The sequence below is a fragment of the Lutjanus erythropterus genome, chromosome 20, assembly GCF_056507025.1.
Source record: "Lutjanus erythropterus isolate fLutEry1 chromosome 20, fLutEry1.hap2, whole genome shotgun sequence".
In the NCBI taxonomy this organism is placed as follows: domain Eukaryota; kingdom Metazoa; phylum Chordata; class Actinopteri; order Lutjaniformes; family Lutjanidae; genus Lutjanus; species Lutjanus erythropterus.
Window position 1 is genome coordinate 21,065,016 of NC_139336.1, and position 13,822 is coordinate 21,078,837.

Below are 13,822 nucleotides of genomic sequence, written 5' to 3' on the forward strand. Positions count from 1 at the left end.
CAAAGTAATCTGTCTTATTTTCTGTTCCGGCTTGCAGACAAACATGCATGTTTGATATTAAACTTAAAAAGCTTAGAAAAAGCTTCATCTGCCAAAATAGTCACAGAATCTCTAAAACAAAGACCATGTAATCCTTCACTTTGATCAAAAACGATCAATACTTCTGAGATTTCCTGCCAGTCAGTCATAGGAAGGAATGTCCAGAGTTCAGTCTGTCAAAAACACTGCAGCTTTGTGACTGATGTGGAGGGCTTGTTGGCACCATCTGGTGTTCACTGGAGGCACCACAGGCGTCCACAACCTGAAGCTGCACATTCAGAGTCACTCCAGTCCGTTATCTCGTGTTCTTAACGTTGCTCGGTTCAGTGTTTTGGTCTAAAAAGAAGCATCAGTAGATACTGGATCTCACAATTCATAAGAGGCTATTAAAATAGAGTAGCACTTGAGTGAGTCTGGACTACAAATTGTGAGTTTGTTTGTTTGTTGACATGAAAGCTGGATAATGGCCCAGGGGGACCAAGAGCAGTACACATGCAGAGGCTTGAAAAAGTGTGGGGATTTTTCTTTTCTTTCTTGACCATTTTTCCACAACAAACCCCATCTTTGACTGCTGAATAAGCTCAGTCACTCCTTGTTTCCAGGTGTTATTTGACTTTTATACTAACTTTATCCACTATGGTTAATACAAGCATCTCATTTTTTTTTAGGATTTATTTTCAGTCCTATATTACCCCTCTTCTTACTGAGTCTCTCAAGAAGATTTCAACATTGTGGGTTTTCATGTCAGATTCTTTCACCCTAAAACATCATACTGTAATTAAGTGGAATCAATATTTTCTCATTAACTAAATGTAAATTTACAAGCTTATATTTATTCAAGTTAATTAAACTTACACTTTCTTTTTAATTTCAGAGCACTTGAGAGGTTATAAACATCTGTTCTTCTAACTTGAAGGTTTTTAATTTGAAATAATGAGTTGAATGAATGTAACTGTACTGAGATTAATCAACTCAGTTGAGTTTAATTTCTAAAGAAATATGATAGCATATTAGCAGACTTCCCAGCATGCATTGTTTGACGGTTAAAGCTCCCCTGACCCTTTATTTTTTATAGTTTGAAGAAAACATACTTGCTGTGTATCCCTAATACACTTAAGATTGGACTAGAAAAGTTTATTTCATTTGAATAATAACAAAATTACCTCCACTTGTCTTTTCAATTTTAGTCAACTTAAATCAACCCAGACAAAAGAAGTCAAAAGAAACCCTGTCTGTGCAGTTGTTACTGGAAGTTTATAGGTCATTGACAAAAATAAATATCCTAATGACATTCGAGTTATTGGCAATCTTTATTAGTTTTTGGAAGTAACTAATAAAAGCTGGATGTTCTGCTTTTTCATATCTAACAAAGAACTTGTGTTTCAGGCATTTGAATGGGAATTCCCATGTCTCAAAGTGTTTAATGTGTGTCCCATGGTTCGTCTTAATGCCTGTGTGGATACCTTCTAGGCATCATTACAAGAATGCCTATAAAGAACTTTTATATATGTTTAAGTTGGTGAAATATAGGCCTTCACTCCTCTGTGTTTATTTCAGTCGTGATTTCTGCAGACTTTCGGGCTGTAGTTATTGTTAGATACAGTACTAGCCAGTCCAAAGTTCTTGGATGCACTAAAAGCCACCACCATATATTTAGTAGAGTGATTTATTATAAGTGCTTCATTATTTCCCCAGTAAAGGAACAGATCCATTCATCTCTCCCGTCTCCTGATTACCACAGTTTGGCAGCTGCTTCTTCACTCCCTTACTCAACACTGTTTCTTTTTTCTTTCCTCTCCCCCTCCTCCCATCTTTATCCCCCCATGAGGATCTCTGCCATCATCTGTTCCCTCTGTTCGTCCTTTTCATCCTCCATCACACTGTCTCCTTTCCTCCTCCGCCCCCGGGCCGCTTTCCCGTACTGTACTGTACGTCCTGCCAGCGGTGTGTGTGTGTGGCTTTGTGGCCGAACCTCTGAAGCAGATGTTGTGTTTGGTGTTTCTGTGTAAAGCGCAGAAATGTTCTGCCCCTCCTTTGTGGTAATGACATCACCCTCCATCTGCCCACATGTTTGTCCGGCTGTACCTGAGTCCAAACCACTTCTCATGAGCTCAAAGTGTGAATGGAATGAACTCCTGTTGACACTCCTGCTGACTTTTAATCCCTTTGTTTTATTTCCAGGTTGATCCGCGCCACAAAGCCCTCTGAAAACACAGTTATTCTAGCCGTTGTGCCACAAAAGTAAGTTTGACTTCATCTTTTGTGGATTTTCATATTCTCTGTATTTTGTGTGCCTTAAAGGGATAGTTCAGATTAGAAGAAGAAAGATCAGAATACTTAAATTACTATAATTAAGTACTTTTTTGTGGGTGCTTCTCATTTTATGAGTAGATTTTCAAGTCTGTACTTTTACTTGTACATAAGTATGCATTAGAAGATGTCATCTACTCAGTTACTTTTAAAAGTTAAGTGCTGAGTACAATTTGAGTTAATATCTAAACTTTCATCTGCATTTTAGTAGCCAATCAGGTGATCTGATCATAGATGGGCCAAAGAAAACATACAACACAAAAACAAAACAAAATGTTGCGGCAACACACATTTGGAGTAAGGATGTTAATGATTATGTATTAATTAATTAACCAATTAAAATGTATTCATGGATATTTATATAATATTTTGACATTGTTTTGTCTGGCAGAGCTGTTTGTTGAATCAGGAAAATTAAACTTGGACTTAAAATTAGGGGAAAAAATTACAAAATAAACTGAAAAAATTGAAAATGAGGAAAAAAGCATGTTTTGTATCTCATAAATTTTTAATGATTAATCGATTGTTAGTGTTTTCAACTGTCTGTTTAGAAAAACACAAAATTTGCAACCCTAGTTTGGAGGGGTGACCGTGACATCAACAGTTAAGAATAACTAATACTCTGAGTAGTTTTTGACTTTGTACTTTTACTTAAGTATGTTTCTGACACCAGTACTTTTCCTTGTACTTGAGTAATATTTCAGCAGTGTAACAGTACTTGTACTTGAGTACAGATTTTCAGTACTGTTTCCACCATTGGATTCAAGTGTATCCAAAGAAGAAAAGTAAATTATGTTATTATTACAACTTTTAAAAACTGATATGCGCTCAAAACTCAAAAATCTATTGAACTTGCCTTTTTTGTTTTTACAGTGTTGTAACTTTTGCAGAAAATACTGTTGACATATTTCCCATCACTTGTAAATTGAGAAAATAAGTTTTCAGGACCTTTAAACTACATTATCTTCCATATGGATGTGGACCAATAAAGAAAGTTGTATTGCATTGTAAAAAAAAAAAAAAAAGATTGTGGTTTCAGATGATGATGATTGTTTTCTGTCCTTGTGCAGGCCAGCTGATCAGGACGAGCCATCTGTTCTTCCTCTCCTCTGTGCTGGATTCAGCAGAGTACGTCCAACAACTGTCCTCAGCTTGTGACTGTGTGTTTATAACAGACTGAATGTGTTGTCCTTGTTTCTGATAGATGCTTTTTATTGGCCTTCTGAAAGACTTTAGACACTAAAATAGCAGCATGTAGCCAGTCGTGAAAGAAGCACTTATTGTCAGCGGTGTCTGATGGTGAGAAAATGACGTAGGAGGCTGGAAAACAACTCGCTACTGAGTAAATCCTGACTCATTCAATTTTCCACTCGTCTCTCTTCTTCTTCTTCAAACACCACTTAACCTTGTTTGGCCTCCAGAGGTTTGTGGCGAACAGCAGTGTGTCAGCCTGCTACAATGAGCTCATACAGATTGAACATGGAGAGGTGCGCTGCCAGTTCAAACTCAGGTACAGCACAGGAAAAACACCTCATGACGCACAAACCAAGCAGTCACACACAGATGAACAGACACATGTATACAAGCTGGTGAGCTGCTGTGGTTTTGTTCATCCGCAGGGCTTGTAACTCTGTCTTCACTGCTTTGGAGCACTGCCAAGAGGCTGTGGAGATCACCAGTGAGGACCACATAATACAGGTACGGATAATTCACAAATACATGCATGCACATAAGGGCTGCGCAATTAGTCAAAATTTGATCTAAATATAGGGCTTTCTCCAATTTCCAAATCAGGTGCAATATTTGTTTATTTGTTAAAGGCAAAATGTGTGTCAAAAAACTTTTAAATTAATGAATGTGGTGAGTCAGAGATGCCCTGTCCTACAAATCAGATTCTAAAGACTTAAAAACAGAATGAGAAAATGTAAAACCTGTCCTTTAAAGCAGGGGATCTCAAAAGTTTTGATGACTGCGTGCCAGTGTAGGGATCCGGCGTATGAATGAGGGTTGCATCTGATGTTTCTGAGGGCTGCCAGCCACACTTTGAGAACTCAAAGTATGGTCACCTAAGGCAGATGATATTCTATTTTTGTTGGTATTCTATGTTTTTGTTTTTTTATTCTTTATTTCATGGTTTTGTGACAATAGCTGTCTATCCAAAGGTTGATGGAATTATTGATTGAGGATGGGATCAAATAACATCATCGTGATCCCATAGATATCCAGGCTCACGGTGTCAGATTTTGAAAACTCCAGTCAACTGACTTTCTAAAGCCTGTGCTGCATCAAGTGCAGATCTGCAACATTTTGCAAATCTGTGGTTACCTTCTGGACATGGCCGAGAGGGTCCTCCTCCAGGGAGGCCACCATGATAAACCACAGTAGCCCAGAACGGACAAACCAAGCACTGGCTCTCGACAGGCCTTTCACACGTTTTGCAGCCGAAGTACGTTCTCAGAAACGCTTGGAAGGAGAGGGTGAGGCACACGGTACTCAGTTGGTTGCAGGCTACAGCTTCTTTGCTAGATGCCACTAGATTCACCGATCCTTTAAAGGATTCTATATTTTTGTTATTTTAAACAATTCCCATGAAAAAAACAAAGATTGATCACTGATGTAATGTGACTGTGTTTTTAAGGAGCCAGTGTGTCAGATTTACAGGGATTTATTACCAGAATATGGCAGAAAAGGAATATATTATTTATAAGTATGTTTTATATTTTATATTTATATATATCAGCAATATATAAGCAAGTTACGTCTGACATGGAGGCTATCATGTTGCTCCGGCTCTCTTATCCTTTGGAAGGGGAGGGTGATGTGAAGATTTTGCAATCTGCAAGCTCAGTAGATGACACTAAATCGTACACACTGGTCCTTTAAATAGTTTCAGGACAATGACGGAGCTCTACGGCTTGTTGGTAGAATAGAATATTACTAGACTTTAAATCTAAAATCTTCCTGGTTTTGTTCCAGTATGTGAACCCAGCGTTTGAGCGGATGATGGGTTACCACAAGGGGGAGCTGATCGGGAAGGAACTGACTGAACTCCCCAAGAGCGACAAGAACAGAGCTGACCTGCTGGACACCATCAACACCTGTATCAAAAAAGGAAAGGTCAGTGTCACATCCATCCATCCATCCATCCATCCATCCATCCATCCATCCATCCATCCATCCATCCATCCATCCATCCATCATCTGTGAAATGAGACGATACCGCATCATTCCCTGACTGTTCTGTTGTCTTGAAGGAATGGCAGGGTATTTACTACGCCAGAAAGAAGTCAGGCGACAGTATACAACAACATGTGAAGATAACACCGGTCATCGGCCAAGGAGGGTAAGCTTAAGATTAATCAACCCAAAGTGATCAGTTCACATTTACAAGAACTGAAAAATTACTCACGGACTGTTACCTCTCTTCCAACAGGAAGATTCGACATTTTGTAGCCATCAAGAGACCTCATATTGACAACAATAATCAGGTGAGTCAGGTGATAATCTAATGACAGATAATGTATTTCTTTTCGATCGTCTTTTAGTTTTCTTTTTGGTAATGATAAAATGCTGCACTCAGTAGCTGTTTAGCTCCTGATAAGTTCTTATAAGAAGCCACACAAGAGCTTTGACCCTTAAAGGGATAGTTCTGAGTATTTGTAGTGGCGTTGAGTGAGGTAATTATCCACTGTCAGCATATTACTGAGAACAGATGGCGGTTGGCCCACAGACAGTTTGAAGAAGTAGCAGGAGTACCAGTGTAGGACGCTAAACAGTTTACTGCTGTGAACAGGGTCAGCCTCGAAATACATTTTAGGCAGGAAAGGTAGCTGTTTATTTATCTCGGTGGTGAAATTTCAGTCTCACAGCAATAGAGAGATATAAGGGAAAGAAAAAAGGACAGTAAATCAGGAAAAAAGATGCAATAAAAAGAAGAAAGATTAAAACATTTTAAAAATATATGGATTGCTGTTAAATGTAAAAAACAGTGCAAACAGAGTCGACATTTTAGCACCCTAAAAAAAACCTTTATCAGTTTAAGTGTACACTATATTTAAAATATTTTCACTGCTTTACCTTGCTGCCGATGGGAAACCATAAGCTAATGTCACTCTCTCCGCAGCCACCAGACTCCTGTGACAAAATCAGTAATTTTACCTCACAGAACATGAGTTGCTGGTCTACTGCTGCCTAGATTGGTTATTTTGGTTGTGTAATTGTGTGATTTAAATCCAAAATTACCCTTTAAAACACAGAAATCACAAAATAACAAATAAACTAACTGGTTGAGGCAGCAGTAGACAAGCAACTCCTATGCTCTGTGAGCTAAAATTATGTCTTTTTGTCAAAGGAGCCAAGGAGCTTTTATATAGCTGCAGTTTGGCATCGTAAAATATTGTCTGACACCAAGGTAATGTGGTTTAAATATTCTAAATATAGCGCAACTTCAGCTGATATTGATTAGATAATAGACTGACAATGGATAATTATCTTATACAACCCCATATCAAATTATCTCAATTAAGAGTAGCAATAAAAACCTTGATCTTTGATCATTTATGTACCTGAGGCAAAAATTCAAACATGGACCACCTTTACCTGCACTAGCTTACTCCAGTCCAAAATTAATAGCACCTGCACTTTTGCAACACTTTGAAATCTGAAACTGCTTGCTCTGAAAATCTGCCCAAAGTTCTGATTTGTGGGCTCAAAATGATAAATCCTCAGCTTACTAGCAGCTGTTTGGACATAATTCTGCTACAAAATTTAATTTTCAAAAGCCTGAGACTCATAAGCCTGTTTTTGAGGTGAGCTGTTTTTTCTGTTGTGGAGCTTGAACAAACATCAGTCCATCATCAGTCCTAATGCTACGGCACAGCTTGGCCCAATCAAGCCTGGTGGTGGAGAAATGAATGATCGAGTCCAAACTGGACTCGGACGTAGATTGCAAACTCTGCTGGCAGTTAGTTTTACATAAATACTTGGAATGAACTGCAGGCGAAAGTGTCAGATTTAAATACTTGAGCCTCACGGGCTTCCAGCTCTGTTCAGCAGCGTGCACACTTACTCTGGAGCAGGTGTGTGTCGCTGCTCTCAGCTGGGTTCCAGGCCAATAACGTCATACTATGCTAAGCTACGGCTAAGCACCAGGATCCCCCGCTAAGGCCTGAGAGGGCTAGCAGCCAGGCGCCAGGGCTATTTATACCCCAGGCAAAGCTGCGCAGAGACTAGCTTTAGCTTGTTGCCGTCTTTTCATCATGTGTGCATAAGGTGAGTCAGCCGTTGGCATCTGCCTGCTAAAGCCACATGGCATTCATTCCTGCTCGTTGGGATTGGGAATCCTTAGACATGGCAGCAACTGATCCCATTCTCCAAACCGTGGAATTCAACCTGGTTTGTGCAGAGTCAAACTGAGTGGTATCATCAGGCTGTTCTCTTTTCTTAATGGATTTTCATCACGTTATACAACAGAGCTGATTGTGGGAGCAAAGTTTAGTATTTAACATTTTAAACAAAATGATGTCGTGAGGTATGCAGTGCATTTTCACTGAGACACTATCAGTCCCTCCAAGAAGTTGCAATGATACAGTTGCAACAGTTAATGCAAATTCAACCAATCCCTGTGAATTCTGCACGACTTTGCAATTTTGTCCAATCACAGCAACTTTCCCACAAATCTTACCAATCAAATTGTAGTCTCCTGCTACATTAGTCCCCCGCAGGCTTTTTTTTTTTTTTGAGACTGGGACTAAAATGATTTCACGGCAGAATTTTGTGACACATGCTGCAACGTTTTTAGCTGTTTTTTATTAAAATGAAATTGCAGGAGCAAGTGAAAATTGCAATTTAGCATTTTTTTTTCTATAATTCATAAAAAAAATCAAAGACACTTGGTGAGAATAAACCTGCGCTGTGTTCTGAATGTTCTAAGTATCATTACTGAGAAAGCTCAGGAACACTAAAATTCTAAAAAAAAAAAAAAAAAGATGTGCTGTATATGTCAAGGTATAAATGCATAAAGAAACAAAATCTTTGTGGAGCTAAAACTTGTAGCAAACACAAAATAATAAGACATAAAACTGCACAGCTAAATGTCAGTGACAAACCTTGTTCTGTCCAAAATGCAACAAAAAGGTAAATAATAAAACACCGAGTAGCTTCATTAAGATATAAATATATAACATTTGCAGAGGGGTTGCTATGATCAGTCAAGTTTTGGGTGATTGGACAAAATTGCAAGGTCATGCAGAATTCATGGGCATTTGTAAAATTTGCATTAGTTGTTGCGATCACAAGTTCCTGGTGGACTGAAACAAACATATTAATGAACTGACTAATTCTATTATGATTTTTAATGAATTATACTAAAATTTTTACATACCCCTGAAATTTCATCACAAAAAATGCCTAAAAATATTGCAACACGTGTCACAATTTATTTAAAAAGCTGGTGTGAAGTCATTCATTTTCAGCTGCAACAATCCCCCAAAAAATCCCGCGAAAACCTGAAGGGACCGTATTATCCGTTTGACGAGCCGCGGCCACAGAGGTCCTCTCAGGATCATCATCATCATCTGATACTGTATCCTCTCTCAGAACATTTTCTTCTGAGCACTTTAAACCACACACATCATTCCACGTATTTTCCCACCCAGACGCTTGGCTGTGGACCACGGTTTCCATTTCATTGTGTTGTTTAGTTAGCAGTATTTGTCTAAGCGCTCCAGCTTTACAGCAGGTTTTGGGTCACTTTTGTTTGTCTTTGCCTCTCAATTAAGGGCCATCATAATCTCAACTATTTCCCAGCTTCAGTCGAGTCAATTCAGAAGATGTTTTTTTAGATGTGTGTTTGTGCTTCGCAGCCCAAGAAGCCCATTAAGATGTAGCCAGCTAAATCTGGCAACCTTGTATGTCATTAGAAGTGTTTATACTGTCTTAATCCTATTTACTCAGTATGGGACGCACTGGAGACCTGAGAGCAGGCGACTTTAGAAGAGGGGGCTGTAAGAAGAGAAAATGAGCAATTGTGTGAGGGTTAAAAATGAAATGTAATTGACAAACATTTCAGGAACCCATTTTTATATATCTAAATTATGTTTTTCTGATTTTTGCTTCTAAAAATGAATAAAAATACAGCGCGCTTGCATGTACACATTCGCCATTACATAAACGTGCGGGATGCTCTGTCAGCAATATGTAAAGGTGCAGTGAGTCACTGGGTGAGGAAAATCTCCTGTAACTGGATTAGAGGATCTTCATATTCATATCTACTATAACCTCGGTGTGACTAACAGGATGTTCTGAACAAATGGTCTCTGCCATGAAAATATATTGTTATGAACACAGGAGAATGAGCTGTCAGGTTCACAGTAACGGTAAATGCTCAGAACCGACAACATATTAAAATAATTTTTGCATTTATGAAGTATCATTCTTATGTAATTTCATGTAGTCAAATAATGTTTTTTTTAAAGCCACTGTAAAACCAAATCCATAATAGCTTTCTAATGTGATTTAGGGTCTTATTTACATGATTTTGCAATAAGTTAATTATTTTTAGTTAGTATTTGATTTTCGGTAAACTTAATCTTGTAATAAATATTTCTTAATCCTTAAAATGTGTCTCATGTACCTTTTTGGGGACATAAAAAGTGTGTACTAAAGACAAAAAAGAAAAATCTACAGGCACTCTCTAAACAAAAGTTCAGTTTTCACTACATACAGCACTACAAATAATTAGTTTGAGCGTTCAGTTTTGCAGTGTTCTAATGTTGCTGATTTGGGTTCAGCTTCTCGGACGGACAGTTCTTGTGAGAAGCAGCATCCATAAGTAGTTATAATGTTAACACAGAAGACATGAAGTTATCTGTACAAGTTCCAAAACATCACCAAGCAGCACAGGTTGAAAGTACAGAAGTCCTTCCAGTGTTGAACAAGTTCACACTTTACAAGAGGCTAAATTTCACATTCACATCAATTTCCTCTTTTTTTTTTTTTTTTTTTTTTTTTTTATAACATTTAATTTTAAATAGAACCTCGTCCTACCAGAGACGATGCACCATAATGCAGGAGAGCTGCACAGAGATGAAGAGGGAGATGAAGTCCACAAATCTTCCCTGGGTTTTAGACCGTGGTGGAAACAGGCTGAAGGAACCTTTTAGTTCCTTGAAAAGTAGTTCCTGTGACAAGAAGTTCAGTGCACTTTGGGTGGAAACATGACTTATGAAAATCCTGCTGGATGCCACTGGATATAAGTCCAATGTGTTGGTGCAGTTTTAGGTGACTGCAGCATAAATAAGCAAGTTTACACTCAAGAAACTTAAATCAATACATGTCGAGCCAAGTTTCCTTGATGTCAGCTAGTATTAATGGTTATCATGAAAAGAGGCTCTGTATAATTGTTGTTGTTTTTTTTTTTTTATCATCTTAACACGTCACTGACGTCACAAGGAAACCCGTCAATCTATATGTAGTTACTACGTTTTGGCAGAGCCGTCTTTACTGTTTCATTCATCTGCTTTCTCTGTATTTATAAGCAGCTTTACCAGTCACAGGTCGAAGATTCAGAGAATCTTTTAATACTTAAAGAAATGACTCTCACACAGGTTGTGTAAATACACAATGAAGTGTTACAATATCAAACATTTTAGGTTGTTGAGGTGAGATGAAAAGATATCTTCCGAGTATAAAGAACATCAAATTGCCGGCTCGCATTAAGTCTTTAATCAACAGCAGTAATCCCGCCAGCGTGCTGCTTTCAAGGAGCAGGAAATTAGGCTGATTATTTTCCTCACAGCGAAGGCGAACCAACAGTGACTCTTGGTCGCGATCCAAACCCCGACTTTAATCAGCTTCTGCGCTCTCTGTCTGTCTGTCTTCAGGTCCACAAGTTCAACAAGGACGAGAGGTGCAGCGGGGAACACTCGCAGTCAGGTAACTAAACAAAGCTTACTTTTTCATCTTTATTTTTCAGTTTGGACAAATAGGCTGTACTTTATACTTTTTAAATTTAAAAACTTGTAGATATTTCCAGAATAGTCTGCTTTAGATTAGCAGATTGTGACTGCTTTGTACTATCATGACATTTGAATCATAGAGCTCAGCTATAAAACTGACAGAACGTAGTAAAAAGTCACGAGAGAAGACAAAAATATAACTGCAAAAATCAGTTACTATTGCTAATTGATATTTAAGTTGATTGTAGGCATGAATAATATAAAACTTTGCATATCAGGGTTATTATAGTTTTGTATTTTTCGCTTTTTTTGTGTGTGTGTGTGTTCTTGTTTTTCATTTTTGTTTTATTTCAGTTTCAGTTTCCAGAGTGAGTTTGTTCATTTCAGTTTAGTTTTTATTGTTTAAAACAGTCAATTTTAGTTTAATTATTAGTTTCAGTATTAGTTGTAGTTGTCACACTATAATATGGGTGGTATTTATCAAGGAAAAAAATTGAAGAAGCTTGTTGTGTTGACAAATTGTCAGACTTAAACAGACATTTACTGTGTATTTTTATTTTAGTTTTGTAAGTACTTTTTATTTTTATTTTGTTTAACTAAAATTTTTTTTCACACCAACTTATAGTTTTTTGTTTAGTATTAATTAACTACAATGACCTTGTGTACCACTACATTATAGATGATTCTAAACAATTATTACATGTAGGAAACTTAGTATCCTTTTTTTTTTTTATCCAGTTAAATTTATATTGAGGCTCTCTCAGATATATCCAAAAACAAGACAGCAACAGTTGCTAGAAACATGGTGAATAAAAATACCACAAATTTGGACAGTTATGATACTGAAAGCTGTGTATTTTAATTACACTCTATGTAAAAGCCAAACTCGGGACACAAGTTGACAACAGCTACAAACTCTCTGTGCAACACATCATTTCATACTTAAACTGCAGCAGCCTGTTAAATTGTCCCAATCAAAAAAAAAAAATATATATATATATATATATATATATGTATATATATATATGTATATATATGTATGTATATATGTATGTTTTTTTAATTCCGATTCCTCAAGTAGGTATGTCACAATTTAACAGTATTTACAATAACCGTTATATTTTAAAAATGAAGTATTGATATCATGTTAATAATACACATGATAATATTCTATAAACATCAACTTAAATCAGTTCATCTGGTTTCCTTTTCATTATCTATTAAATGTAATCATCTATTAAATTAAGTTTTGGTTACAGACTCTTTCTTCCCTACACTCGTATTTGCCATTGCCAAAAAAAAAAAGACAAAACACACAATAGACAAAGATGAATTTGACTGGTAATATTTAATTTTTTTCAACTGTTCTATAGCTAATGAATTCCTTTGGCCATGATAATTGTGTAGTGAAACTTTTGATCAGTTATGACAGTTATGGATTTTCAGTCAGTACGGTTCTCCTCATATAACACGAACCAAAAATTAAACATTTCATTGTCAGTTATAATTCTCTATATAGACATAGACTATCACTTTTGTATTTTGTCTGTTTCATACAAAATGACATAATATTCTGGTCACCTGGACAGGAAATTGCAACATGGGAAATTGATGTAAATCTCAGACAGGATATCTTTCACACAGATGGTCAGAAAAGTATTTCAGGAATCGTGGAAATACTTTTGGAACAGTAATAAGTGCTGTTAACTGATACTCTGGGTTGTTAAAATACAGCCTGGTATTTATTTTTCTGAAAAATGGATGCTTACAATTCTGCGGCTTTAATTTAATGCTCATACATGCGAGACACTATGGAGCCAAATCCAGGCCGATAGACCTGATAATTAGAAAAATAAAAATGTAACTGGGAAGGGAAAAAAATAAACTGAAAGTTCTGTTTTAATATAATTTTGATTCTGGAATTTTGTATTTTCATTTTTCACTTTCATATATTTTGATACTTTATTTGAGGTCTTTGTTTTCACTTTCAGATAGTATTTTTTCACTTTCAGATAAGGCTCAGACTGTGGCAAGATTAAGAGGATTTAGATTCTTCAGAAGCGAAATATATCATGTTTGAAATTAAAGTTAGGCTCAGCTCTATCAGTATAAATCTGTCCTATCAGTCTAAACTGTACATTTAACATCCGTTACTTCCCTCCACAGAGTGCCATTCTCTACGTCACCGGGACCGGAGGAAAGATTCAATTGACGCCAGATCGCTCAGCTCTCGCGGTAGTGACGGTAAGACCAATCAAAACGCATCATTTTTTATTTGAGCCACTGGTATCAATGAATGGCGCTCCGATGGGGAAAAAGAGGATGAGATGACTGCACTGAGAATAAAGTAAAGGCAGGAACACAAAGGAAGAATGAGGGGATGATGGGAGTGAGTCACACTGTGTTACGGTCGGTACTTGAACTAAAGAGAGACGGCGTGGGCCGGTGACATCACGGTCCTCCCTCCTCAACTCACTTTGACACAGCTGCTGCTATTTTCAGGTATCTCAGCTGAG

General features: G+C 37.2%; 1 protein-coding gene across 1 annotated transcript in view; it reads left to right on the plus strand.

Moving 5' to 3' along the window:
• pde8b (phosphodiesterase 8B) overlaps window positions 1-13,822 on the plus strand; it is a 57,351-nt gene that overhangs the window by 29,513 nt on the left and 14,016 nt on the right. Inside the window, exons 4-12 of the mRNA XM_084746167.1 lie at window positions 2,221-2,280; window positions 3,420-3,477; window positions 3,771-3,859; window positions 3,969-4,047; window positions 5,326-5,466; window positions 5,604-5,692; window positions 5,783-5,837; window positions 11,232-11,283; window positions 13,473-13,550. Of these exons, the coding sequence (XP_084602293.1) occupies window positions 2,221-2,280; window positions 3,420-3,477; window positions 3,771-3,859; window positions 3,969-4,047; window positions 5,326-5,466; window positions 5,604-5,692; window positions 5,783-5,837; window positions 11,232-11,283; window positions 13,473-13,550 (701 nt within the window). The remainder of the gene's footprint in view (window positions 1-2,220; window positions 2,281-3,419; window positions 3,478-3,770; window positions 3,860-3,968; window positions 4,048-5,325; window positions 5,467-5,603; window positions 5,693-5,782; window positions 5,838-11,231; window positions 11,284-13,472; window positions 13,551-13,822) is intronic.